Consider the following 27,574-nt stretch of genomic DNA (forward strand, 5'->3'; position numbering starts at 1 on the left):
GAAGGAAAGGAAAGGAAAGGAAAGGAAAGGAAAGGAAAGGAAAGGAGGAAAGGAAAGGGAATCTAGTGAAGGAAAGGAAAGGGAATCTAGTGAAGGAAAGGAAAGGAAAGGAAAGGAAAGGAAAGGAAAGGAAAGGAAAGGGAATCTAGTGAAGGAAAGGAAAGGAAAGGAAAGGAGGAAAGAAAAGGAAAGGGAATCTAGTGAAGGAAAGGGAAGGAAAGGAAAGGAAAGGAAAGGAAAGGAAAGGGAATCTAGTGAAGGAAAGGAAAGGGAAGGAGGAGGTGAGAGGAGAAGAGAGGAGAGGAGAGGAAGGGGGAAGGGAAGGGAAGGGAAGGAAGAAGGGAAGGGCGATCCTCTGGGTCGCCTGGTGCAGGGCAGAGACGCGCAAGCAAAGCGGGCCCGGAGTACCAGCGCTCCTCTGGGACGCTCTGCGGCTGCCGGGCAGGAGCTGCGGGGAAGCGGCGGCAGGTGCGAGTCTCCCCGGCGTGACCCAGTGAGGTCCCAGGCTCTCAGCACTGTCCAGCGCGCGTCTGCCCTTCTCAGCAGCTCTCCGAGGGGACGCCTGCGGGCAGGGGGCTTCTCTTGTCCCCCACCCCAGGCCCTGGGAAAGCCAGGCGAAGGGCACGCTCAGAGGGTCCTCGCACTACAATGGGGCGGGGGTGGGAGAGGCAGGGAGGGCCAGAGTTGGGGGCTGCGGAGTGACCGGGTCCCACGAAAGGGCCCCCGAGCACCAGAGCAGCAGCGCCTAGTGCAGGGGTAGGCAACCTTGGCTCTTTTATGACTCGTGGACTTCAACTCCCAGAATTCCTGAGCCAGCATGGGGGAAACATTGGCCCCCTCATGACTTGTGGACTTCAACTCCCAGAATTCCTCAGCCAGCCACATTGAGGGAAAAGGGAGAGGTTTCCAAGCTGAGCCAGGCTGGCTCAGGAATTCTGGGAGTTGAAGTCCACGAGTCATAAAAGAGCCAAGGTTGTCTATCCCTGGCCTAGGCCTAGGCCACTTTCTGACTCGTGGACTTCAACTCCCAGAATTCCTGAGCCAGTTGGAAGGGACCTTGGAGGTCTTCTAGTCCAGCCCCCTGCTGAAGCAGGAGACCCTGTCCGGACAAATGGTTGTTCAGTCTCTTTTTAAAAACCTCCAGGGATGGAGTGCCCACAGCATCTGGAGGGAATGGCAGCCCCTGAGATATTGGGAGACTGTGATTCCGTCACCCCCCCCCCCCCGTTCCTCCTTTTCATTAAACTAGGCCTGCCGGATTCCTGCAACCCTCCTTCCTATGTTTTTACCCTCCAGTCCCCTAAACATCTTTTTAAAGTTATACAGCAGGTCAAAAACAAACTGCTTTAGTCTTGCTGTGGAAGGCAGCAACTGATGCATTTTAGAGATCTGTGAGCAACATAGAACCACTGGGCCGGAAGGGTCTCTAGAGGTCCTCTAGTCCAACCCCTGCCCAGGCCATCCAGACCCTCCTCTTTACATTCAGGTTTGGATCTCCCTCTGTAGCCCTCCCACCCAATCACCCACCCAACCCCATCGGAAGGCAAAGTTCCCACCCATAGGATTTGGCAGCAGTTCTTGCTGTTGTCCAACCCCTATGGACCACAACACGACAGCCCCCGTCCTCCATTCTCTCCCGGAGTTTGCCCAAATTCACGTTTGGTGCGTCAATGGCCCTCTCCTCCTCCTGCGCCATCCCCCTCCCCTTTGGCCTTTCTCCTTTCCCAACTCCAGGGGTCTTTTCCAAGGAGTCCTCTTCCCATTTGGCGGCCGAAGCAATGGAGCTTCACCTTCAGCATCTGCCCTTCCAAAGGTCAGTCAGGGTGGACTTCCTTTAGGATGGGCAGATGGGATATCCTTGCAGTCCAAGGGTCCCTCAACATAGCGGCAGTACAGATCCAAGAACCAAGGACACAAAGGGGTTAAATTCATTTTTTATTATTATTAAGATGATGATGGTGGTGGTGGTGGTGGAAATCTATAAAATAGCCACACGGATTATTTTTTTTTAAAAAAAAGATCACACAACACATACCACTCCCCCCCCCCCCCCGGTCACAGGAGCAGATCCAGCCAGGAAGGTATCCTGGGCCACGTGAGAACCCCACAGATGACACCTGGACAGAGACTTTTCCACGTCAAGGGAGAGGCCGGAAAGGGTTAGGGTCAGTCGGGGTGGGCTGACCCCCATATTACAGACACGTCAAAAGCCACAGGACACAAGACAGACACATTTGCACGCAGCACCAAAATATATCCTCACACGACAGGTGCTTATTTATTTCAATATCAAGAACAACACAGGTGATGGGAAGCGGCCCGGCGCCAATCCTGCACAAGGTTTCGTGCTGTAGGGAATTGCAACAAAAGCGCTTCCCAGGTGACTCCACGCTAACCACCTTAATTTTTGTGATGGAGAAGGTTGCCATTAAAAAAAATAAAAAATAAAAAGCAAAGCAGTGGAATCATTCATATTTTACTAAATAATACACATTTAAGACAGCCACATTATTATACGAAATATCGATTCTGACTTAATAACAAAAATAATACTTATAGTTTATAAACTCAGACAAAACAAGCCCACCACTTTTGTTGTATAAAATAATATCGCCAAGAAATCAAAAGAAACACAAGACAAAAACACATATTCTGAGTCTCGAAAGTGCTTCATTCTGCAAATCCACTGCAGTAACATTTTAATATTTCGATTTTTTTTTAGTCAAGTTATATTAGTTAGGAGCAGTCAATCAAACAGGAATTATCCTGGACTAAATAAAATGCACGCATGTATATGGATAGAGATACTGATAAATATTTGTAGCTCAGGGTTGAAATGAGGAATCCTCGGTTGTTTTCTTGCAGAAGTTTCATGAGCTGACTAGGTAACATCATCAGTGTTAGAAAGCAGTGGGATTTGGGGGGGAGGGGGAGGAGGACTGTGGGGGTCCCTGGTGCTCTCTGAGCTTGGTTGCTTTCTTGCAGACGTTTCATGACCCAACTAGGGAACATCATCAGTGCTAGAAGGGAGTGAAGTTTGCAGAGAGGAGGAGGAGGAGGAGGACGACGAGAACTATGGGGTACTTGGTGCTCTCTGAACTTGGCTGTTTTCTTGCAGACGTTTCATGACCCAAACTAGGAAACAGCATCAGTCCTATTAAAGGGTGGGGTTTGCTCATGAGTGCTCCCTTCCAGCACTGATGCTGTTACCTAGTTTGGTAGTGAAACGTCTGCAAGAAAGCAACCCAGCTCAGAGACTGCCAAGGACTTACTCCGAGACAGAGCTGGCTAGACATAAAATGCCCTCGTCACGTATCTTCTGGAGCCACCTGTGGCAAAGGAACAGCTTCCGGCCTTCAGATGGAGAAGACCCCAAGATGCTCTCAGTTCTCTCTGGCAAGGAAACCCGAGGCCTGGCTCAGAGGGCACTGGGGGGGGAGGGAGGGAGGGGGGCTTGCAGGGACACAAGGAAAGCAAGAAAGCAGCAACTGACGGCCTCAAATGACCTTCTCGGATCATGGTCCAGGCATGGTCTCCTCCGGAAGATGGGGCTGGCTCTGGAACTGGGGGCCACTGAGAAGACCCCCCCCCAAGAGCTTTCTCAGGCTGGGAAGCTCAGGACCCTCAGCCTAATTCTCCAGCCTTCCTTTTTCCAACTTTTGGGCAGCTTCAGAAGGACGAGAAACTACGCCGGCTGGGCAGACTCCAGGGCCCATCTCAAAGCTTTGCCCGGTGACCCCTGGCTGCCTCTTTGGCCCTGCCAAAAATGTGGGCCCTCTTCCTGCTGCGGTTGTTATCCCTGTCCTGGCTGCAGGGAGGGGGGGTCCTCCCACCCCAAGCCCCCTCCGTTGGCCATTTGGGACAGCAAAGACAGAAAGAGTTCCTGACTTGTGTGGGATGACATTGCCGGATTCACTCTGGAAAGTAAGTGTACATACACACATCCATACGCCGAGTACGGTCAACACAATTCACTTCTCGCGGGTATCCAAACAAAACCATACAGAAGCCATCTGGGAGAAACGGGCTGCACACACACACACACACACACACACACACACACACACACACACACACACACCAGTAAAACACCCCTGCAGTTTTTGGCATATTCCCTAGAGAAGGCTTTGCCGGATGTGTCCACCAAGGTTGGCCCTTCTCCGTCATCCGGGGTGGGTTGAGCTGTTCCCTCTCCACCCGCCGTTCGGGTCTCTTCAACCTGGCCAGCCAAGAGAAGCCTTTGGCCTACACGGTGGCCCCCAGCATGGCCTCTCTCTCTGTCAAGATTTCGTTCTGATTTGAGTCGAGTCCAAAAAATTTGACCTTCAGTCCGTCGACCGGGTGGACCACGGGCACCAGAGTCACCTGGGGGAAAGTCCTGGTGGCCAGTTCAAAACGGCTCGTGCTGGCCAACTCAATGGCGAGCACCTTGAGGAAGAGCTTGGCCAGGTGTTTGCCGAGACAGGTCCGTACCCCTCCGCCGAAGGGCAGGTAGTGGAACCGGCCGTCTTTGTCTTCGCTGCGGTCCCGCCCAAAGCGGTCGGGGTCAAACGCGTCCACATCTTTGAAGACGGGAGCCGTGTCGTGCGTGTCTCGGATGCTGTACATGATGCTCCATCCTTTGGGGATTTGGAAGCCCTGGAGACCAAGGAGACAGATCATCAGAGGGACACAGAGAGACAAAGAGCCCCCCACGGTGTTCAAGAGCTATTCTACTGCAAGTCTCTTTGGGGTGAACTCAAGTCCTAGAAAATTTGAGATATCCCACGCGCACATACCATCAGACGTTTCATGATCCATCTAGGTAACATCATCAAGGGAGAGGAGGAAGCAGAGGAGGAGGACAAGGAGGAGGAGGAGGGGGATTGAGGGGTCCTTGGTGCTCTCTGAGCTTGGTTTTCTTTCAGATGTTTCATGACCCAACTAGGTAACATCATCAGTGCTAGAAGGGAGGAGGAGGAGGAGGAGGAGGAGGAGGAGGAGGAGGAGGAGGAGGAGGAGGAGAAGGAGAAGCAGAACGAGAAGAAGAAGGAGGAGGAGGAGGAGGTGGAGGAGGATGAGGAGGAGGAGGAGAAGGAGAAGAAGAAGGAGGAGGAGAAGCAGGAGAAGCAGGAGAAGAAGGAGAAGAAGGAGGAGGAGGAGGAGGAGAAGCAGAAGGAGAAGAAGAAGAAGAAGAAGAAGAAGAAGAAGAAGAAGAAGAAGAAGAAGAAGAAGAAGAAGAAGAAGAAGAAGAAGAAGAAGAAGAAGAAGAAGAAGAAGAAGAGGAGGAGGAGGCGGAGGAGGAGGAGGAGGAGGAGGAGGAGGAGGAGGAGGAGGAGGAGGACTGTGGGGTCCTTGGTCCTCCCTGAACTTAGTTGTCTTCTTGCAGACGTTTCATGACCCAACTAGATAACATCATCGGTGCCAGAAGGGAGTGGTTTTGCTCACTGTATATGTACGAGGCCTTGTCAAGAAGAAGACATCCACCTCTCTCTATCTCCCATCTGCTGGCCCCGTTCAGAAGGGAACCAGCCCAGCCCTCGATCCTGGAGGAGCTCTGCAGACTGGAACAGCCAAGCCGTGAAATTGGTTCTGCTCCTTGGAAATTCCATCGTGAGTCATCCAGATGTCATCCCAACATCTGGCTCTCACCCTCCTTTCTCTTATCCAAATCTGGAGTGTTGGCTTCCACAACGGTGCACCTGCAGCCTCCAGATGCGATGCCTCCGAGAACTCAGCCTTTCCAAAGAGGCCCTCCTAAGCCCACCTCCACGGTTTGCCTTTGGGGAGGGTCTCCAAGAGCAGAGACAGCCGCCCTTGGGCCCAAAATAAAAAGGGCTCCTCCCACGACAAAGGGAACTCGCAAGAACATCGGTGTCCTGTATGTTTACAGGGTGTTTAAAAGATCATTTTCAAGCCATTCATCTCCGCTTCCGTTCAGTCCATCATCTTCATTGTTATATAGAGGAGGGGTCTCTAACCATGGTAACTTTAAGACTTGTGGACTTCAACTCCCAGAATTCTGGGAGTTGAAGTCCACAAGTCTTAAACGTGTTTGGAGACCCCTGCTGTAGGAGATGACCAGGCTGAGTGTGGGGGTCAAACACACCATCAGTCTGGAGTCTCCGCGCCCCTATAAGTGAATGCCCCCCTTGAAGTCCGTTGAGTCTTATTTGGCAAGTTCCCCTTACTCACATCCAGCTCAAAGGTCTGCAGCACCGTCCGGTATCCCCCCGAAATGGGGGTGAAAAGCCGGAGCACCTCCTTGATGACACAGTCCAGGTAGTGGAGGCTGTGGACGGTCTCCAGCTGAAGCGCCCCCTCGCAGAGGCAGCCATTGTGCAGGAGGCCCGTGTTCCTCAGCTCTTCGCGAAGCTTCTCCAGCACCACTGGATGCTTCAGCAGCTGCATGATCAGAGAGGTGCTGGCGCTGGCTGTGGTGGCATAGGCGGCGAAGATCAGCTCCAGGGTGCCATCCTAAGGGCAAAGAAAGGCTGCGTGAGCAGGGGCTGACCAGCTGAGCTTCCAAAGGGCAAAGTTCACGAGATGCCCCCCGGCCATCTTTCTTGTAACCTAAGTGGGCCTGGCAACTGAAGCTAAGCTGGTCTGAGCTTCCCTCAGTGATCCTATAGAGCAGTGGTTCTCAACCTTTTTAATGCTGCGACCCCCCAACCGGTCGTAAGTCGAGGACTACTCAACCGGTCGTAAGTTGAGGACTACTCAACTGGTGCAGCACCGTTTGCAGAATGGGACTTTTGGCGGGCTCAGCAGGGCAGAGACAGCCTGGACAATTCCTATTGGCTTTTGAAAGCCAATAGAATTAGACTCTATTCAAGAGAGTCTATTCTATTGGCTTTCAAAAGCCAATAGAATAAAAGGGAGTAGCACAGCTAAGGAAAAGGGGGAAAAAATGGCGGACTGCATTGTTTGGCGACCCCCGTGAAATGGTCGTTCGACCCCAAATGGGGTCCCGACCCACAGATTGAGAAACACTGCTATAGAGGTTACACTGAGATGTTTACAGTTCCATTTTAGCTGGGATTATTGCCCCCGACAATCCTCCCCACCCTCTATTGCAGGGGTCTTCCAACCTGGCCCTTTGATGACTCGTGGACTTCAACTGCCAGAATTCCTCAGCCAGGCACGCTGGCTGAGGAATTCTGGGAGTTGAAGTCCACTCCTCTTAAAGTCTATATCAGGGGTCTTCCAACTTGGCCCTTTCATGACTTGTGGACTTCAATTCCCAGAATTCCTCAGCCAGGCACGCTGGGAGTTGAAATCCACAAGTCATCGAAGGGCCAAGTTGGAAGGCCCTTGCTCTTTCGTTTCCCCGCCCTCCATCGTTCCAGTGCTTGAGGGGCTGCCCCAGAGCATCAGAAGGCAGGACAAGAAACGATGGTTGGAAACTCATCCAGGAGAGAAGCGAGCTGGAATTAAGGAGAACCTTCCTAACAGTGAGGACCATTAATCGGTGGAACAGCTTGCCACCAGAAGTTGTGGGCGCTCCATTGCTGGAGGTTTTTAAGACAGCCACCTGTCTGAAATTCTATAGGGTCTCCTGCTTGAGCAGGGGGCTGGACTAGAAGACCTCCAAGGCCCCTTCCAGCTCTGTTCTGATTGACGTCTCCCTTCCCCTTTGCAGAGACGCAGCCAGACACAACCTTGAGCGGAAAAGGGGAGTCTAGCACCCCCGGTGGCCACAGAGAGAAGTGGCGCTTGCTACCTGTCTGGGTCAGGTGTTCTTACCTTCAGCTCCTGCATAGTGAGCTCCTTGCCGTGTTCTTTTCCGCTCTCTATCAGCAGGTCCAGGGCGTCCAGGTAGTCCTTCCCTTGGGAATTCTGCAGCTTTTCCCGGATGGCTTTTTCTAAGCCTTTCTGCAAAATCTCCCTCGCACGAATCCCCTACGAAAAGGACATCCAGGACCATGTCATTCCCCAGGCAGTCCCTGTCTCCTCCTGCCCCCCCCTCCCGCCCTCCAGCTGGGTTGAGACTGGATGTCCCAGAATCCCCAGCCACCTCCGCAGGGCTCTCAGTGGGGAAAGAGCTAGAAACAGGTCATATGTTTGAACTTTCTCAAATGTGTGTCCGTGTATGCGTGTGTCCAATCTTGGCAACTTTTAAGACTTGCGGACTTCAACTCCCAGAATTCCCCACCCAACATGTGTTCAAGCTTGGCAGTTTGAAGACTTGTGGACTTTGTCTCCCAGAATTCTGGGAGTTGAAGTCCACAAATCTTCAAGCTACCAAGATTGGGCACCCCTGCCCTAAAGCATCTAAACCAAGTCTCCAAACTTGGCAACCTGAAGACTTGTGGACTTCAACTCCCAGAATTCCTCAGCCAGCCAAGCTGGCTGAGGAATTCTGGGAGTTGAAGTCCACAAGTCTTCAAGTTGCCACGATTGGGGACCTCTGATCTAAACTACAAGAACCAAAATACCCCACCCAATTTCCTCCAACTTGGATCCATCAGGAGATGCTTCAAGGACGCTACCTTCTACCAGGCTTGTGCCCCCTGTCCTGTGGAGGTCTTAGGGCAGGGAGAACCTCGCCATGCCCTCCCTTCTTTTTGACAACACCATGAGATGCTCCACCACACAGGCACAGCATCTAGGTTTCTGCCCCTGCCTGATGCAGCCCTGATTTACCTTACGGTAGCCACTGAAGGGCAGGTCCACAGGTAAGGAGAAGACATTCTCCACAAATTGCTGGTAGACTTCAAACATCTGGCTGAGGTCCTCATCCGGGATCTGGAATCCCAGAAGGACACGAATGGCCATGTGGAACGTGAGCTTCTGGGCTTCGTGGTAGACGTTGATGGGCTCGGGGTTCCTGCCCCAGACTCTCAGGGTGTCTTGGATCACCAGCTGAATTTTGGGCAGGTAACTTTCCAAAGCTTCGTGGTTGAATATTTTTGAGAACACCTGAAATGCAGACAGGAGAGAGAGGATTGGGTTTAAGGAGGAAGACGTTTCCGGCTCATCGTGGAGAAGCCCTTTGATGGTTCACGCATGGCCCCAACTCCTACAGGATCACCCCAGCCCATCAAGGCCCAGAGGGGAAAAGCAAGGTGAGAAAAATTAAACCAGTGGAACAACTTGCCTCCAGACGTTTTGGAGGCTTTTAAGAAGAAATTGGACAACCTTTTGTCTGGAATGGTGGAGGGTCTCCTGCATGGGAAGGCTGTTCTGTCATTCTTTATGTGGTCACATGTATCAGAAGAGGGGGGGAGGAGGAGGGGAAGGAGGGGGAGGAGGAAGAGGAGGAGGAGGAGGAGGAGGAGGAGGAGGAGAAGGAGGGGGAAACAGACTGTAGAATCTTGATGTCTCTGAATTTGGCTGTTTTCCTTGGCTGTTTTCTTGCAGACATTTCATGACCCAGCTGGGTAACAGCATCAGTGATCCAAGGGAATGGGATTGGAGAAGGAGGAGGAGGAGGAGGAGGAGGAGGAGGAGGAGGAGGAGGAGGAGGAGGAGGAGGAGGAGGAGGAGGAGGAAATGGACTGTGGAATCCTTGGTGTCTGTGAATTTGGCTGTTTTCTTGCAGACGTTTCATGACCCAACTGGGTAACAGCATCAGTGCTCCAAGGGAATGGGATTGGAGGAGGAGGAGGAGGAGGAGGAGGAGGAGGAGGAGGAGGAGGAAACGGACTGTGGAATCCTTTGTGCTCTCTGTGGAATTCTTGGCTGTTTTCTTGCAGACATTTCATGACCCAACTGGGTAACAGCATCAGTGCTCCAAGGGAATGGGATTGGAGGAGGAGGAAACGGACTGTGGAATCCTTGATGCTCTCTGAATTTGGCAGACATTTCATGACCCAACCGGGCAACAGCATCAGGAAACCACCAAGCTCAGGGAGGAGCAAGGCCCTTGGGTAACAGGTTCTAGATCAGGGCAGCCAACTGGTCTCTAGGGCCAGCGCTGTCCCTTGCATGCCTTCCCTGGATCGACCAGGGCCGGCGAGGGCTGCTTAGGGCCACCAGCTGTCTCTGGGGAGGACCAGCTTGCCCACCGCCTGGGCCTCCATCCCCTGCGAGGGCCCAGCCAACATTTGGCCACCTCACGCCACGCCTCTGCCAACGCAAACGGCGGGGGGGGGGGAGAGAGAGACCCTCGTTCCCAGGGAGGGGCGCCCCGTCCAACTAAGTAGCACCTCCGAGCAGCGGGGCGGGCTGGGGCGGCTGCCGCCTGCCAAGGCGAGCCTCTGGGCTGACGGCCTCTCTCTCCTCCTCCTCCTCCGAGGGGCCGGGCGGGGAAAAAAAAAAGAGCGTGTGCTTACTTTTGATTAGCTCACACGTGCAGAGCCGGGCCGGAGCCCCCTCCCCTCCCCTCCCCCGCCTCTGCCCTCCGGCTCCAGCAGCGGGGACCACGCGCCAAGGTGGAGGTCAGGCGGGGCGCGCCGACTTTGCCGGCGTCCGGCTCCTGTGGAGGAAGGGAGGAGGGCTCGGGGGGGGGGTCTGAATTCGGGAAAGGAGCCCTGGGCTCCTGCGGGGAAGGCAGACCGACCCACCCACCCACCAGCGAGCAGGGGCTCCCGAGGGGAGCCTTCCAAGCTGTAAATGTGGGAATTACACAGACGGGGGGGGGGGAACCTGTGTGCAAAATGCTAGCTTCCTGGACGCCGCCCTGCCTTTCGAGTTACCTTGAGTTAAATAACCGCCCCCCGGTTGGAATGGCCCCGGCACTCACAGGGGCTGCTTCGCAAGACGGCCGAGCCCCAGAGCCAGGGTCGGGGGCACGGCTGCCCAGGCCGCCTTCGAACAAGCGAGCGAGAGGAGGGGCAGGTCCGGGGGGAGCAGACCGGGCGCCCCCCCCCTCGGGTCTTCGCCTCTGCGTAATACAGTGTTTCTCAACCTTGACCATTTTAAGGCGTGTGGACTTCAACTCCCAGAATTCCACAGCCAGCAATGCTGGCTGTGGAATTCTGGGAGTTGAAGTCCACATGCCTTAAAATGGTCAAGGTTGAGAAAGACTGGTGTAATAGCAGCAGGAGCGGACCTGCAAAGAGGGGAGGGGAGGCAGCCTCTGCCCATGCACAGAGGGCTGCTTTCCCGTCGCCTGCCACCTCTCGCGTGCAGGCCAGGGCTCCGAGGGGCGAGGCCGGCGCTCCGCTCCTGGGGAACCTCAGCCGCCACGCTCAGCACAGAGGTGGGGAGGGAAGGTCCGCCAAGGGTCGCCCGGCTTCCCAAGCTCCGGGGCGGGGGGGGGCAGGAAAGGGCGCCCGGAGGAGGGAGCCCAGCTCAGGCGCTTTGGCGGAGGCCCAGCCGAGGCTGACCGGCAGCTGCGAAGCCCGGACTGAGTTGGACGGGACGGGCCGCCCTCTCGTTCTCAGGCAGACGCCCGGCTGGGTCGGGACGGAGCCGAGCGGCGGGCAGGCGGGCTCCGAAGCCTCCTGGAAGGGGCGACCCGACTCTTGCAAGGCCGGCGGCCCTCCCCGCCTCTCCGCCCGGGCTTCCCCGCAAGGAATGCGGCGGCCGAGCGGCGGCTGACGCCCCCTAGCGAGCCCCCCCTGCGCTCCACGGCTTCCCAGCTGGAGGCAGCGCGCCATCCCCCAGAAACGCGCCGCCCAAGCGCGGCGCTCCGAGAGGGACGGGGCTCCGCTGCCAGAAACGGAGGGGGGAGCCCACGGGCATGCGTGGGGGGCAGGAGGGGACCCTCTCGCGGGCTCCTTCGACTTAACTCCGGCTTAAATCGCCAGGCTGGCCATTTCAGCTCCGGAACACGGAGAGCACGGTCCCCGGGGAGGGTTTCGAGGCAGGGGTGCCCCCGTGGGATCCCCAGGGCCCCCCTCCCAGGCCGCCCTGGGCGTTGGATCCCGGGTTCTCCCACTGCTAGCTTTTTACACTTCAGCACTTCCTTCCCCTGATGCCAGCCTCTGTAGGGGGAGGAAACAGCCACAGCATCAGCAACACTCTCTCTCTCTCTCTCTCTCTCTCTCTCTCTCTCTCTCAGGGCTGTCCAAGGCACTTCACTCTCCAAGGGGCTAGACCTCACGATCTGAGAGAGAGAGAAAAGAAGAAGAAGAAGAAGAAGAAGAAGAAGAAGAAGAAGAAGAAGAAGAAGAAGAAGAAGAAGAAGAAGAAGAAGAAGAAGAAGAAGAAGAAGAAGAAGAAGAAGAAGAAGAAGAAGAAGAAGAAGAAGAAGAAGAAGAAGAAGAAGAAGGGAGGGAGGAAGGGAGAAAGGGAGAACAAAGAAGGGAGGAGGAGGAGGAGGAGGAATAATGTGGGGTCCTTGGTGCTCTCTGAGCTGGGTGGTTTCCTTGCAGACGTTTCATGACCCAACTAGGTAACATCATCAGTGCTAGAAGGGACTGGTTTACACAGAGAGGAGGGGAGGGGAGGGGCAGCAGAGGACTCCCCTTCCTCAGAAGCCCAGTTGCCAGAGTCAAAGGGCCCATCCACAGACTCCAAATCACTTCACGTCTTTCTGCTCCTTGGGGGGGGCGCCCTCCCAATCTTCTCAAGCGAAAGGAGCGTGGCAAGCAAAGGGGGGCTCATTGCGCCCACCCCCCATGGCTAACAAGTTCATTCCAGGTAGAGGACAACTCCGACTCCCCCAGCCTGGAATGAAAACCGGATATTTCCCGGCTTTGCCTCTGTCCTCCAGCAGAGCATTCTTGCTCGGCTGCCGTCTGGCCCGCCGGATGTGCCGAGCGCGCCAGGTATGCGCTGCCCCGGGCATTTGCCAGAGGCCTCGGAGCCTCACTTGTGCTGGGCTTTTTCTGGGGGGGGAGAAGGAGGAAGAGAGAAGCCGTTTGATGCCCCGGGGGGAGAGAGAGCAAATTTCCCAGCCCAGACTGGCACCAAGCAAATCGCCGGCTCAAGTCGCTGGCTGTGGGCGATTCTGCCCGACTCTGTGCATCGCATGTGGTTAAGGGGGACATCCAACAAAAGTCAACACCGGCCCTGCTTGCAGCATCAGACAACAGCAGACAGCTAATCCTGAGCCGCAATTTCTTCGAGGCCCACGGCTGAGTCCGGCGCTTCGAGAAGTGAGCCAGGATTTAGCAGTTGAGCCCAGACAGACGCCCGTCCCTTTGCAGGCAGGGATGGCGCTGCTGTGGCCGGCGGGCAGGGCTGGCCAGGGACGGCCAGGTGAAGCTGCGCACCTGTGAGGCGCCCAGGAAATGCGAGTCCAAGGGAGGAGGCAATCTCCTGCTGCACAACAAACCCACAACGGGCATCCGGCAGACAAAAAGGCCTATTTTGTTCTTAAGGTGCTAAATTAGCCCAGCACACCTGATTCGGGGGGGCCACAACGCTGACGTCAGGAAAGAAAAATGGATTACAGGCAGTGATCCACTTTGTTAGTTGCCAAGTCGTGTCCCACCCTTCGCGACCCCATGGACAAGGTTCCTCCAGGCCTTCCTGTCCTCTACCATCTTCAATCCACTTACAATGATTCTTTTAGTGACCGTTCGGAGTTACAACAGAGCTGGGAAAAGTGACTTGGGACCATTTTTCAAACTTACGACCATTGCAGCATCCCCCAGGGCAGGAGTAGGCAACTTGGGCTCTTTTATGATTCATGGACTTCAACTCCCAGAATTCCTGAGCCAGCATGGGGGAACTATGGCCCCTTCATGACTCGCGGACTTCAACTCCCAGAATTCCTGAGTCAGCCATGCTGAGGGGAAAGGGAGAGTTTCCAAGCTGAGCCATGCTGGCTCAGGAATTCTGGGAGTTGAAGTCCAGGAGTCATAAAAGAGCCAAGGTTGCCTATCTCTGCCTAGGCCTAGGCCCGCTTTATGACTCATGGACTTCAACTCCCAGAATTCCTGAGCCAGCATGGGGAACTATGGCCCCTTCATGACTGGTGGACTTCAACTCCCAGAATTCCTGAGCCAGCCTGGCTCAGCTTGGAAACCTCTCCCTTTCCCCTCAGCATGGCTGGCTCAGGAATTCTGGGAGTTGGTCCACGAGTCATAAAAGAGCCGATGTTGCCTACCTCTGCCCCAGGATCACGTGATCAAAATTCAGCCGCTTGGCAACTGACTCCTATTTACGATGGTCGCAGTGTCCTGAGGGGGGGTGTCACATGATCCCCTTTTGCGACCTCCTGAAGAGGAAAGTCCATGGGGAAGCCAGGTTCGCTTACCGACCGTGTTGCTAACTTAACAACTTCAGCGATTCACCTGACAGCTGAGGGAAGGACGGTCGTAAAATGGAGCCAAATTCACTGAACAAGTTATCTCGCTTAGCCAGAAAAATCTGGGGCTCCATTGTGGTCGTAAGCCGAGGACCACCTGTACCTGCAGAGGGTTTTGAAGAGCACCCTGAGGGTGGTGAAGCTGCTCAATTAACGACGGTCCCGGGGATTAGAATTTCCACCGCTAAGTGAAGCCGTCATAAAGCGGATTGCCATGGGGACTGCCTCATTTGGCAGTGGCCTCATGGCCAGACAAGCAGCAACCAAATTTAATAAATACAAATCAATTCAAAAACCCTGCAGTCCCCATCACTAATAAATAATCAAGGACTCAGGCCCGATTCCCAGCTGGGCCCCCCCCCCCAGCCCCCAGCCTCCACTCTCCCAAGGTCAGCGACTGCCTCTCCTTGAACACCCCACCTGCCCCACTCCTCCTCTCTGCCCTTTTGCCCACCTGGCACGGTGGCACTCTTAGGCAGTGGGGGGGCCCAGAAACTGGGGGCCCACGGCACCTTTAACGGGCACTGCTGTCCCAGAGCTTCTACTACAGCCCCAGCGCAGGGCAGCCATAGTGGCTGAGATTGGGGGGGGGACAGGCGAGGGAGCTGAAGCGCCCCAACAGTTGTAAGGTGGGCAGCTTCCTGTGACCAGAGTGATGCTGTCACCGGCCGTAATTTTGAGGACCAGGGTTCAGAAGCATTCCTTCCGCGAAGCCATCACTTTGAATAACCGCTGAACAAGCAGTCATAATTCAAGGACTAGGTCGGCTAGTGGCCTTCTGTGGATCACCCTACTGCTTTCTGCACGCATCCCAACCAGCCTTCTGCGCAGGCCACGGACCAGCACCGTCCCAGGGGGAGACGCCAGGGGGAGTCCCGTACGTTTTTTCCCTTTTAATGGAACGGCAGTCGACAAGGATTCTATGGGACGCCTCCCGGTGTTCGGCTGCCACGGACTAAATTGCCTCCCAAGCCAGCTTGAGATGACAGCAGCTAGCAGGGGTTCTCAACCTTGGCCACTTTAAGACTTGTGGACTTCAACTCCCAGAATTAAGCTGGCTGAGGAATTCTGGGAGTTGAAGTCCACAAGTCTTAAAGTGGCCAAGGTTGAGAACCCCTGATAAAGGTGATTAAAGGCCTGGAGACTAAAACACAGGATGAACCATTGCAGGATCTGAGCTTGGCTAGTCTAAATCAGTGGTTCTCCACCTGTGGGTCGGGACCCCATTTGGGGTCGAATGACCATTTCACGGGGGTCGCCAAACAATGCAGTCCACCATTTTTTCCCCCCTTTTCCTTAGCTGTGCTACTCCCTTTTATTCTATTGGCTTTGGAAAGCCAATAGAATAGACTCTCTTGAGTACAGTCTAATTCTATTGGCTTTCAAAAGCCAACAGGAATTGTCCAGGCTGTCTCTGCCCTGCTGAGCCCGCCAAAAGTCCCATTCTGCAAACGGTGCTGCACCAGTTGAGTAGTCCTCGACTTACGACCGGTTGAGTAGTCCTCGACTTACGACCGGTTGGGGATCGCGGCATTAAAAAGGTTGAGAACCACTGGTCTAAATAAAAAGAAGGATGAAGGGGGTGACCTGACGGCAGCCTTCCAGTGTTTGAGGGGCTGCCCCAAAGAAGAGGGAGTCAAGCTATTCTCCAAAGCCCCCGAAGGCAGGATAAGTAAGGAGAGAAACGAATTTCCTCACAGTGAGGACAATTATCCAGTGGAACAGAAGTTGCCTCCAGAAGCTACGGGTGCTTCAAGATTGGGTGTTTTTAAGAAAAGACTGGACGAATGGTTGAGCAGGGGGTTGGACTAGAAGACCTCCAAGGCCCCTTCCAGCTCTGTTCTGAATTGACCCCACATCCTAGGTGCAAAAAGGCCTCCCCCAGCCTGACGGGAAGAGCAACACAATTCATCCCAGGCTCCTTTGGGGGGGGGGTGGAAGGGCAGAGCAGAGCGCCATCTCTCTGGGGGGGGGCGGTCTGGGCCTCTTCGTGAAAAGGGACCTGGCCAAACCCGCCTCCCCCCCTCTCTGGGCACCAGCCCCTCCCTCCCTCCCTCCCCAAGGAGGAGAGCCGGGGCAGAGTTCACACAGCAGCAGCAGCAGCACCTTCCCTGCCTGCTCAGCCAGCGGCCTGGCTTTGCCCAGGATGTTGCACTTGATGGTTCAGTGGTCTTGCAAATCCAATTCCGAGCCCGGATCTTTGCTCAAGGGGGCAGCAGGAAAGGAGGCGGCTTCGGTGGAAGAGAGAGCAAAGGGCCGGCATGGAGCCAGGTGGCCCTGGAGAAGGAAGACACCCCTCCCTCTCTCTCTCTCTCTTTCTCTCTCTCTCTCTTTTCTCTCTCTCCCTCTCTCTTCTCTCTCTCTCTCTCTCCTCTCTCTCTCTCTCTCTCTCCTCTCTCTCTCTCTCTTTCTCTCTCTCTTTTCTCTCTCTCTCTCTCTTTTTTCTCTCTCTCTCCCTCTCTTTTCTCTCTCTCTCTCCCTCTCTCCCTCTCTCACACTCTCTTTCTCTCTCTCTCTCCTCTCTCTCTCTCCCTCCCTCTCTCTCTCTTCTCTCTCTCTTTCACTGTCTTTTCTCTCCCTCTCTCTCTCCCTCTCTCTTTTCTCTCTTCTCTCTCCCTCTCTCTCTCTCTCTCTCTCTTCTCTCTCTCACTCTCTCTCTCCCCTCTCTCTCTTTTCTCTCTCCTCTCTCTCTCTTTTTCTCTCTCCTCTCTCTCTCTTTTTCTCTCTCTCCCACTTCTCTTTTCTGTCTCTCTCTCTCCTCTCTCTCTCCCCCTCTCTCATTCTCTTTTGCTCTCTTTCTCTTTTTTCTCTCTCATTCTCTCTCTTGCTTTCTTTTATCTCTCTCTCTCTCTTCTCTCTCTCCCTCTCTCCCTCTCTCTCTCTCTCTTCTCTCTCATTCTCATTCTCTCTCTTGCTCTTTTTTCTCTCTTTCTCTTGTTCTCTCTCATTCTCTCCCTCTCTGTTTCTCTCTCTCTCTCTCTCTTCTCTCTCTCACTCTCTCTCTCCCCTCTCTCTCTTTTCTCTCTCCTCTCTCTCTCTTTTTCTCTCTCCTCTCTCTCTCTTTTTCTCTCTCTCCCACTTCTCTTTTCTGTCTCTCTCTCTCCTCTCTCTCTCCCCCTCTCTCATTCCCTCTTGCTCTCTTTCTCTTTTTTCTCTCTCATTCTCTCTCTTGCTTTCTTTTCTCTCTCTCTCTTTCTCTCTCGTTCTCTCCCTCTCTCTCTCTCCCTCTCTCTTTTCCTCTCTTCTCTCTCTCTCTCCCTCTCTCCCTCTCTCTCTCTTCTCTCTCATTCTCATTCTCTCTCTTGCTCTTTTTTCTCTCTTTCTCTTGTTCTCTCTCATTCTCTCCCTCTCTGTTTCTCTCTCTCTCTCTCTTCTCTCTCTCACTCTCTCTCCTCTCTCTCTCTCTTTTTCTCTCTCTCCCACTTCTCTTTTCTGTCTCTCTCTCTCCTCTCTCTCTCCCCCTCTCTCATTCTCTCTTGCTCTCTTTCTCTTTTTTCTCTCTCATTCTCTCTCTTGCTTTCTTTTCTCTCTCTCTCTTTCTCTCTCGTTCTCTCCCTCTCTCATTCTCTCTCTTGGCCCAGTCTACAGTGTTTCTCAACCAATTTTAAGGCATGTGGACTTCAACTCCCAGAATTCCACAGCCAGCCATGCCTTAAAAGTCCACATGCCTTAAAATTGTCAAGGCTGAGAAAGACTGAGGCCCTGCGATACATTTCATACTTAAGGGTGGGAGGAACAGGGGCCCAGGAGTTGCTTGGAAGAGAAGATCTGAACTCTGCACATGCCCTAGAGTTCCCTTGCCCCTCATCAGCAGACCTGGAGATGCAGGGTGAAGGATGGGGAGGGGGTATGGAGGGGGCAGTTAAATAGGAACCCCAGTTGCCTCCCTTTTAAAGCTCTCTGACCTTTCACGAGCCCTCCCACTCTCTATGCACACGTTTCCCAGAATCCCCTTCTGATTCATGGGGGGGGGAGCAATTTAACTGAATCAGCTAGGAATGACTGAGTCGTTTCAAAAGTTTGTGTGTGTGTGTGTGTGTGTGTGTGTACGCACGCGTGAGAGCGCTTTAATGCAGTGTTTCCCAAACTTGACAATTTTAAGGCATGTGGACTTCATCTCCCAGAATTCCACAGCCAGCGTTGCTGGCTGTGGAATTCTGGGAGTTGAAGTCCTCATGCCTTAAAATTGTCAAGTTTGGGAAACACTGCTTTAATGGTATTTTCCCCGGATAAGGAAAATTGTCAAGTTAACCACCCTACCAAGCGCAGAGGCAGGCAAAAGGTGGGGCAAACAGGCCACGAGGAAGATCCCGGGGGGGGGGTCCCAGAGGTGGAGGAGCCCTTCTCCCGGAACGGCGCGACCACCCCGCAGTTTACACTCCTCTAGCCAAGACGCCCCCCCTCCCAGCCCAGCGGGAGACGCTCCTCCAGCCGCCAACAGGGCGAGAGAGCCCCGCTCCTGCCCTTGCGCAGCCCCGCCAGTCGGAACTCCCCCCCCCGCCCGAGGGAGGCGCAGGGCCGTTGGCCTTTTCAACGGGCCGCGTCGGGGCGCCCGCCGGGTGACGAGAGTTCAACCTCCGCACGTGCCGCCGGCGAGACTAACCAGAGGCTGGGTGGCCGCGAAACCGCGAACCTTCCCCCCTCGCATCCCCGGAGGGAAAGACTCGGCAAGGCAGCCTCCCTGCCCTCCCCATGGCGCCCCCGAGCCGCCCCCAGATCCCGCCCCAGGCACGGGACCCCGACGCCCATCCTCCTCGGCCGGTCCCCATGTCTCCAGGGCCCCCGTAGCGGAGTAAAGGGCTCCCCGGTCAGTCCAGTCCCTCCGCCGCCCCCCAGGCGCACCGCGGCTTTCCCTTCCTCCAAGGCGCAGCCTTGCTGCGCCCAGACCCGGCCGGGAAGACCCAGCGACCCCCCCCCTCCCGACCCGTCCCGCCGCCCTTGCCGAGCCCTCCCGCCAGGCGCTCTGCGAATGCTCAGAGGCCCGCGCGCCGCCCTTACCTTCCGCTTGTGCCGGTGGACGTCTCCGATGGAGTTGGCCACGGTGTTGGGGCCCAGGAGCAGGCGGGTGCTGCGCGGCCACTCGGTGCTGACCAGGCTGTGCTCGCCCATCAGGATCTTGCGCACGTTCTCGGCGCCCGTCACGCGGATCAGCGGCCGGCCCAGCAGGTGGGTCTTGAAGACGTTGCCGTACCTCTCCCGCCGCGAGGACTGGAACCCGGGGCCCTGCAAGAGGAGGCGCGGCCGTCAGCCTGGCAGCTCCCCCCCCCCGACCCCTCCGTTTGCGCTGCAGCCCAGAGTCGGGGAAGTGGGCGCCGAGGCCGGGAGAGACTGCGGCAGTCTCCAGTCCGCCTTTCCCGCCCCCGGCTGGGGATCCTGAAGCCGCGGTCGTCCCCCGGAGGACGGAGAGCGGGACGGGAGCCCCACGGCGGCTGCAAAAGGCTGCTGAAGCGACGGGGCTCCAGCCCAAACGCCCCCCTCCCCGGAGCCTGCCTTGCGCGCTCAGCCCGCATCTGTCGCCCACTTCCATCTCTTCATAACGCACACGGACGCGCGGGGTGTCCAAAAGGCGAAGCCGTGCGGGAAAGGAAAGGGGGAGACCCGGCCACGGGTGTCAGTCTGGCGCGTGGAAAGCGGGGCTCCTGTTCGTGACTTTCCGGAGGATCGGATTTCTGGGGCCGTCCCGCCTGGCCAGAAGACGCCGGCCAAGGACAGGCGCGGGACGGTCACCTTCCGCGATTGGGGTTTGGGTTCCTCCTGCTGGGAGGGGGCGTTGCTGCCAGTCTTAGCCCCCCCTCGCCCCCTCCCCGCCAACGCTGCTGGAAAGCAAAAGAAGGGCGCAAAGGTTCGCCCCGCGCTAGCCCCCCCCCCGATCCAAAGAAAGCGAGGCGGCTTCCGAGTCGGAGGGTCGCGGGGAGGCCAGACGGTTGGTTGGCTTGGGCACAAATTCAGAGAACGGCGGAAGAGAGTTTTATGACCCCCGAACTCAAGAGTTTAACGAAGTGTGTGAATGCAGTCGAGGCTTAAAACGGGCAAAGGGGTGGCTGCTTCTTTCGGAGGGGGGGGGGATGTCAAAGGGCTGGTTTTAATGGCTGTCAAAAAGAGCGTCTGGTGACCTAGCCTAGGATGCCGAAGGCGCGCGCGCGCACACACACACACACACAGGCACACACACTGTGTTGTGTTACACCAGACATTCCTAGTGCAACTAGCGATCCCTGGAGGCGGCGGGATCCCCTTGGCGGCCTGAGCCCAAGCAGAGCCTGGGTCGTCGTTCCCGGGGAAGAAGGGGGGAGGCTTCCTCCGCTGCCGGGGTGGGCTTCAGGCCAGCGGCCGTCGAAGGGCAGGCAGGATCCGGAGTGCAAATAGTGGACGCCCCCTTTACAGACACTCCCGGAGGGGGGGGGCAATCTTTCTGCTTTGCTGCCTCGGAGGCAACGAACAGAGTCTCCCCGTTCCTTCTCGGTCATGGCGGCTCAATAGAACGAGGAGGGTTCCCCTAAGGTCATCAAGACCACCCCCTGCACCCCAACTAAAGCCTACCTGGTTGGGGTCCTCTCCAGCTCCCTGACGCTGTAGGGAAGCTCTCATTTGGGGCGGGGGGGGGGACAAAACGCCTTTCCCGCCCAGAGATGGGGAGACGACCGCGGTCCCCAAGACCGAGGCTGCCTCGGTCGGGAACCCCTCCCGGGAGGGCAACTGGCTCAAGGAACACCAGAGACACCCCCCTCCGTGGAACTGTGGAAGGGATTCAATTTCTGAGATTAGGACTTGGGGGGGGGCTGAATCAGCCTCCTCCGTCTCCCCTTCGCGCCCTCGATTCCTCCTTCCCACGGAGGACGAATTCCTGCGTGAACCCACTCCAAGTATCCTTGGCTAAGCGCGGGGCAAGACCGGGGATTCCTAAAAGCTTTCCCAGATGCGTGGTCCAGGGGAGGGAGGGAGAGAAGGAGCCACAAGCAACGCGAGGGGAAAGGGGCAGCTGGATCTCCCGCAGGGTCCTCCTCCCCACGTTCGGAGCTAGAAAGAGGAGGGTATCCCCCACACAGAGACACGCGCGCGCGCGGGCGTTTTGAAGAACCGCCGCAGCGGTTCCTGCGGCTTGCAAGCCAAAGAGGCGCCCCACTTTCCCGGCACGGGGTCTACCAGAGGCAGAGGCTCGGGGTCGGGTAGGGGCTAGGATCGGGAGGGGGGCTTTAAAAAAAAAAAAACCAAAACAAAAGCACAGTTGTGAAGTTCAGCCATTCAGGTGACGCGGCGTCTTGATCTGCGTAAATATAATTAAAAGTGCTTTGAGTGGCATTAATAAAGGGTTATTTGTGCAATATTTCCATCCTTGTACAAAGGGGACCTTTATGTGGGAAGGTTTCGGCGGACTCCAGTTTATACGGGGTTTTATATATATATATATACATATATATTATTTATTTTTAGCCTTAGACTTTTTGCTTGGACGGAGCCTGGAGGAAAAGGGAGGGAGCCCCTTTCTCGGCGCCCCTTGTGAAAAATCTGATAAATTCCTTTTTTTAAAAAGAGTCCCATTGAGGGACGGCGCTTAACTCTTTGGATACTGCGGGGGGGGGGGCCTTCCTCCAGACTTGGGAGGGAGGAAGTCCTTCTGCCTCTTGGAGACAGGAGTCGTTACGGCGGGGGGGGGGGCTGCAGAGGAGAAAAGGATAACATCTCCTGCGCCCCGCAGGATGGGGCTGTCTGGGTTCCCCTGCTTCCCGGTAGAGGGACGGGGATAAAAGGAGGGATACGAATCCCTGGCGAACGTGTGGATAGAAACTGCTCCGTGCAGACGGAGTGGGGGGGGCGGGGGAGGGGCGGGGAATTAGCGGTCCCGGCACAGGAGCGACGGAGGGGGGAGGAACGAAAGTCTCCAGGATTCCCCGCCAGGCTCCGAGGCTCTCGGCTGTGGGCGCTTGGCACAAACTGCGTGGGCTGAAGCCCGAGTGGGGGAGGAGCGCTGGTCTCGCGCGGAAGCTGGGCGGCCGAAAGGGAATCCCGCTCTGCGCTTTGCCCGGGAGGGGAGGGCCGGGGAAGGGCAGGGAAAGCCCAAGCGGAGGCTCGGCGCCGGCCGCGAAAGGCAGCGAAGCGTTCCGCCGCTCGGCCTGCGCTCCTCAGCCTTACCTGTGGGCTGCAGCCTGGAAGGGGCGAGCCGCCGCCGCCGCCGCCGCCACCACCCCGCTCCGGCCCGCCGACTCCCCCCACCGGCAGGAGGCGCCGCGGGGAGGGCTGGGCCCGACGGCGGCTTCCTGCATTGCAAAGCTTCAGGCCGGGCGCAGCCGGGGACACCGCCGCCTCCTTCCCCGCCGGGACCGCCCGGCTCTCGGGCCCGCCCGCCCGCCCGCCCGGGGCTTACCTGCAGCAGCCAGTGGAAGGTCTCGCCCACCAGCGGGAAGCCCATGGTGCCCTTGGGGATGGGCAGCTTGCAACTCTTGTCGCGCGTGGCGGCCCAGCGCAGCTGCCACAGTTGCTGCGAGACGGCCAGCAGCAGCGTCAGCGAGGCCAGGCAGGCGGCGGCGGTGGCCAGCGCAGAAAGCAGCTCGAAGCCGGCGAAGAGCATCGTGCGCGGCGGGGACGGAGCGCGGCCGTCGGAAGCGCCGGGCGGGAGGGCGGCCGGCTGCGACTCCGGAGCAAAGACGCGCCGGGAAGACGGGCCAGACGCGGCGCGGATCGGGCGCTGCCCCCCGCCGAGGAGCGGGCTCTGCAGAGGGAGAGGCGGGCGCCCCTTCCCGCTCGGGGGAGGACCGGACGGATCAACCGCCCGGCGGGCGCGGCAAAAGTCGGGGTCCCTCCCGAAGGCGACGCGCTCGGATCTTCGCTCGCGGCGGCGCCGAGAACTCCGCCGACAGCGGAGCGGGAGGAGGGCGCTGCGCCCGGAGGGGTCCGGCGAGCCAGAGACCGGGGGCTCCGAGGCGAGGCGAGGCGCGGGAGGCTGCGCGAGCGGCGGAGGATCTGCAGCGGCTTATGCCGTCGCGCCGTCCAACTTGAGCGGCTGCCTGGAGCGTCTCTGCTGGGCGGGCGGGCGGGCGGGGGGGCCGGGCCGGCTGGGGGCGGGCGGGCGGGAGCTCCGTGTCGGGGCGCCGTCGGAGGAGGAGGAGTCGCCGCGCTCCGCGCCAGTTTGCGGGGATCAGCCCGGGCGGCGCTTATATAGAGGCGGCGCGGCCGGTGCTCGGCCGGCGGTCGTCCCCTCCTCCCCTCCCCTTCGAGGCGTGGGCGGAGGCGGCGGGGGGCGAGGCGGGCCGGGGCTGGAGCGCTGCCTCCGTCGACTCGGCTCGTGGCGCTCCGCGGGGGAGGCTCCCCGAGGGCCGGCCGCGCGTCCCCTGGCCGCGGCGGAGGCAGGCGGGAGCCGGGCTCGCGGCGCTTCTCCCGGCCATCCGGACGCCTCGCCTCGCCGGAGCACCGAGTCGGGCCGGCCGTCCCGGGACTCCTCCGTCCACGGGCCGCTGCAGCAGGCGTCCCCAGGGAAGCGCGGCCGGCGGGAGAGCCGGGCGGAGGAGCCTTGGGGTCCCGGCTGGGGCCGCGCTCCCTTCCCGGACTCTCCGGATCCCCGCGTGCCCCGACCTGGCCGCCCTGCGAAGCCGGCTGCGGCCGAGGTCGCTGCGGCGGGCGCCGGGCGGCGCCTCTTTTCTGCGCCCGGCGCGGCTCGGCTGCTCGGCCTCGACCTGCTGCGGGACGAACCTGCCGCGACTTGTGCCGGAGTGACCTGCGCCCAGGGCCGGTCCGTGCCTGCCGGGCGGCGGCGTCTTTCCGCCGGAGTAGCTGCTCTCTCCCCTGCCCTGGGCGGGAAGGGGGGACGCTGGCGGGAGACCCCGAAGGAGGGGAGCCCCGGGCTCGCTGCGCCCGGCTCTGAGCGCCCCTTCCCAGCCAGGCGCGCAGCGAGCCAGCCGGGCCGGGCTGGAGGACGAAGCTCCCTTTGGGAGACGGGGGGTGGGGGGGGGGCAAAGGCATGTGCAGCCTGAGGGCAGGAGGGGGTATTTTGATTGGCAAAGGAACATTTTATTTCATGATTTCATTTTAATCTTAAATGTGTAACTCGCGGACTGCCCACCGGGACTGTGGGAAGCGCCCAAGAATCGCCCGTCCTTTGAAAGGGCCACTTTGGGGATTGCGGCACTTTAGAAGCACCGTCTTCCCACCTGCAGGAGAATTATGGGGAGGGGGCTTCCGACAAGAAGGGAGAGGCGATGAAGCTCGTTGTTGCCAGGGAAGTCCGAACACCGAACACCGAGGGTGTGTGTGTGTGTGTGTGTGTGTGTGTGTGTGTGTGTGTGTGTTTGTGTGTCTGTTTCTCTCTCTCTCTCTCTCTCTCTCTCTCTCTCTCTCTCTCTCTCTCTCTCTCTGTGTGTGTGTGTGTGTGTGTGTGTGTGTGTGTGTGTGTGTGTGTACACATTATGGGCGCTGTCTTCCAGGCTAGGAGACCTTGGTGGGTTGAAGGAAGGCTCAGAAGATGCTTCTCCAGCTCACCATGAAGTGGTCAAGTGGACAGTACATGAAGCACCAGCCACAGACCAGGGAAGCCCCCCCCCCAGCTCAGGGAGAGGGAAGGGTAGCCATTGTTTCTCCCTAACCCTGATAGGAGGCCCTTCCAAACTTCCCTAAAGTTATGGGGCTGCCTGAGTCCCCGCACCCTTCCAAGGGCCAGGCCAGGTGGGGGGGGGGATTATGAGGCAGGGTCCAGCCCAAAGTCCCAGAAGGGCTTCAAAGCAGGCCTAATTTGGCCAAAAAACACCTCCAAAGATGTTCAGAGCCAGTCTCCCTGCCCACCCCACCCCCCCTCTGTGGGGCCTTTTTCTGCCCTGCCCCCCCTTCTCCTGGAACAAATCTGCTTTTTCTCTGTTGGATTTATGAGGGGGGGGTGGCAGCCCCTTGGGAGTCCTGCAGAAGGAGCCACAGTGATGAGATTTTCTGTAAGGTGTGGGGGGGTGTTGTCCTTCTGCAGCCAAATGGGGAGCCTGGTCATCCCCTTCTTTCCCTCCCCCCCCCAGAACCCACTGCTGAAAAGAACTGGGTACAGCAAAGAATATGGTGGTTGAGGTCTCTCATCCAGGGCCCCCTTCTTCCAGCTGCTTTGGTAGTACCCCAGTTCTAACAGGAAACTTTGGGAGGGGGTCCTGAAAGTGGTGGAGGGAAGAATTAGGGTACCCAGGAGCTGGTCACTCTCTCCAAGGCCAGTAAACCCCCCCCCCCATCTCTGCCCCCAGGACTGCAGCCTCCGGCTCTAGAAAAAAACGCTTGGGGTCTGGCTAGGTCACTGGGACTCTCGGAGCAACAGTTGTGTGTGGTGTGTGTCGTGCTCACAAAAGAACTGAAGGGCTAGAGACCCACTCTCTCCGGGAGGGTCCCTGCGCCCCTTTTGTGGGTGGGGGGGCAGGTTCTGCCTTCCGGTCCAGCGAGTCTCAGGAACGACCGACTGCCAGGACAGGCACCCTTGCTTTAAGTCACAACTGCAACTCTCACGCAGGACCCTGGTCTCACTCACTCACACACACACACACACACACACACACACACACAAGCACAGACGGTCCCGTTTTGTTTTATATATATATATTAAAAATTACATTAAAAATTGAAGAATAGCGATTCCTGGGTACATACATTTCAGTAAAAAAGGAAGCGATCACCAGGAAATAAAACACCAAGGTTTTAATAAATAAAATCAAGCTTTCGATGGCTAACATGTGCCACCATCGTCAGGATACAAGATAGATAGATAGATAGATAGATAGATAGATAGATAGATAGATAGATAGATAGATAGATAGATAGATAGATAGATAGATAGATAGATAGATAGGTAGGTAGATAGAAAGGGGATGGAGTTGGAAGCAGTTGGTGTCCCTTACAGCAAGGGGGGGGGACCTTTCCGCCCCTGCAGAATGCAGCCGCCGAGGGAGGCTGGGGGGGGGGGGCAGAGGGCCTGGGTCCACCCGAGAAGGGGCGTCGGGAGCTGGCCTGGGTCTGGTCGCCGCTCGCCTTCTGCAGACAGCGAGGCCTCCGGACAGCGTTCTCTGCCTGGGGCGAAGCGACTCCGGCAAGGAAGGGTCGTCTTGGACCCCCTGCCCCGCCTTGACTGCCCCTGGCCTGAAGGGGGGGTGCTCAATGGGGGGGGTCCTCGGGTAGGGAGGGAAGAAGCAGCGCCCCCCCAAAAAAAGCTTCCCTGGGCAATCGGGAGCTTCTTGCGGGGGATGCAAGGACCCCGGGCCTCCCCGAGGTCGCTTCTTGCGCGGCTCCCCCCAGGAGAGCGCCGCCGGTGACGGACCCCGGGGCTGCCCGGGGCAGGTGAGAAGCGGCCTGCCCTGCGCCCGGTTCTCTCTTTGCCCTGCAGCCCCACCTGGTGGCCACGCGGGCCCCCGCAAGGACGGCCGGGAGCCGGGCCGGGACGCCGCTGTCCCGCGTGGTCCACGCGCGAAGGCGAGCCGCGACGCGAATTCCGCCCGCCTCGTTCTCCCCTAGACGCGCGCCCGGGTCGTCTGAAGGAGCCTTTCTGGGCCGGGCCGGCTTCCGACGGCCGCCGAAGGGCGCAGCTTCGGTGGGGATTCTGCCTCCCCTCCGGATGCTGGAGATGATCCGAGTTCAGGCGGCTTTAATGGCTCAAAGGTGCCCGCCCAGTTTCTGGGCTCCGCCTGGCCCTTCTCCCCTCTAAGAAGGCCGAGGGGTCCTCACTCTGCATGTCCAGGCAGATCTGGGTAGCCCCCCCGAGGCCCTGATGTCACCCTCCTGGGCGCTTCTGTCTGAGCTCTGGTTGAAGAGAGCTTGAAGGGACCTTGGAGGTCTTCTAGTCCAGCCCCCTGCTTGAGCAGGAGAACCTATACCATCTCAGACAGGTCACTGTCCAGCCTCTTCTTAAAAACCTCCAGTGATGGAGCACCCACGATTTCTCGTGGCAAGCTGTTCCACTGGTTAATTGTCCTCATTGTCAGGAAGTTTCTCCTTAATTCCAGGTTGCTTCTCTACTTGATGAGTTTCCAGCTGTTGTTTCTTGTCCTGCCCTCTGGTGCTTTGGAGAATAACGTGACCGCCTTATTGGTAGCAGCTCCTCAGATATTGGAACACTGCTGTCATGTCTCCCTTATTTCTTCTTTTCTTTAGACTAGCCAAACCCAACTCCCGCAGCCATTCTTCGTATGTTTTAGTCTCTTTGATCATCTTAGTTGCTCTTCTCTGAATTTTTTCCAAACTCTCAACATCTTTTTTGTGATATGGTGACCGAAATTGGTTGATGGAGCTAAGATTCAGTCAGCAGGACAAGATCCGCCTTCCGATTAATCTCTCGGTCCCCACAAAAACCAGACTCCCACTGCCCTCCTTTGACCACTGGCGTTCTGCCGCTCTCTGGTTTAAAAATGTCTACCCAAAGGGCCTCCGCAGCAATGCACCAGCCCAGCCAGACTTTGGAAGGTCAAGAAGACGAGGGGAGCCCCGGGAAGGGTTCCGTGTGAA

The 27,574-nt window shown here is 57.4% G+C and overlaps 1 protein-coding gene across 2 annotated transcripts; it reads right to left on the minus strand.

Moving 5' to 3' along the window:
- Positions 1-3,018: 3,018 nt before the first annotated feature.
- Positions 3,019-23,090, minus strand: LOC120303944 (cytochrome P450 26B1). 2 transcript variants are annotated; one of them, XM_039333920.1, is made up of 6 exons: positions 22,488-23,090; positions 19,124-19,348; positions 8,626-8,901; positions 7,726-7,881; positions 6,175-6,456; positions 3,019-4,638 (listed from the first exon to the last, which is right to left on the minus strand). In XM_039333920.1, the coding sequence occupies exons 1-6, from the start codon at positions 22,689-22,691 to the stop codon at positions 4,246-4,248; spliced, it is 1,536 nt and encodes a 511-aa protein (XP_039189854.1). In that variant the 5' UTR covers positions 22,692-23,090; the 3' UTR covers positions 3,019-4,245. The 2 variants fall into 2 exon arrangements, with proteins under 2 accessions (XP_039189854.1, XP_039189855.1); XM_039333921.1 differs by lacking the exon at positions 22,488-23,090 and adding an exon at positions 19,668-20,366.
- Between the last annotated feature and the right edge of the window lie 4,484 nt (positions 23,091-27,574).

The sequence above is a fragment of the Crotalus tigris genome, unplaced genomic scaffold (assembly GCF_016545835.1).
Source record: "Crotalus tigris isolate CLP2741 ecotype Arizona unplaced genomic scaffold, ASM1654583v1 scf7180000024513.1755786, whole genome shotgun sequence".
NCBI classification, from domain to species: Eukaryota; Metazoa; Chordata; class Lepidosauria; order Squamata; family Viperidae; genus Crotalus; species Crotalus tigris.

Bases quoted from the DNA above. Each gene is read 5' to 3' on its own strand.
- LOC120303944 (XM_039333920.1), bottom strand. From the start codon at position 22,691: ATGCTCTTCGCCGGCTTCGAGCTGCTTTCTGCGCTGGCCACCGCCGCC. The intron at 8,902-19,123 runs GTAAGGGCGGCG...TCTGCATTTCAG, and splicing joins TCCACCGGCACAAGCGGAAG to GTGTTCTCAAAAATATTCAA. The intron at 6,457-7,725 runs GTAAGAACACCT...CTTTGCCCTTAG, and splicing joins TCACTATGCAGGAGCTGAAG to GATGGCACCCTGGAGCTGAT.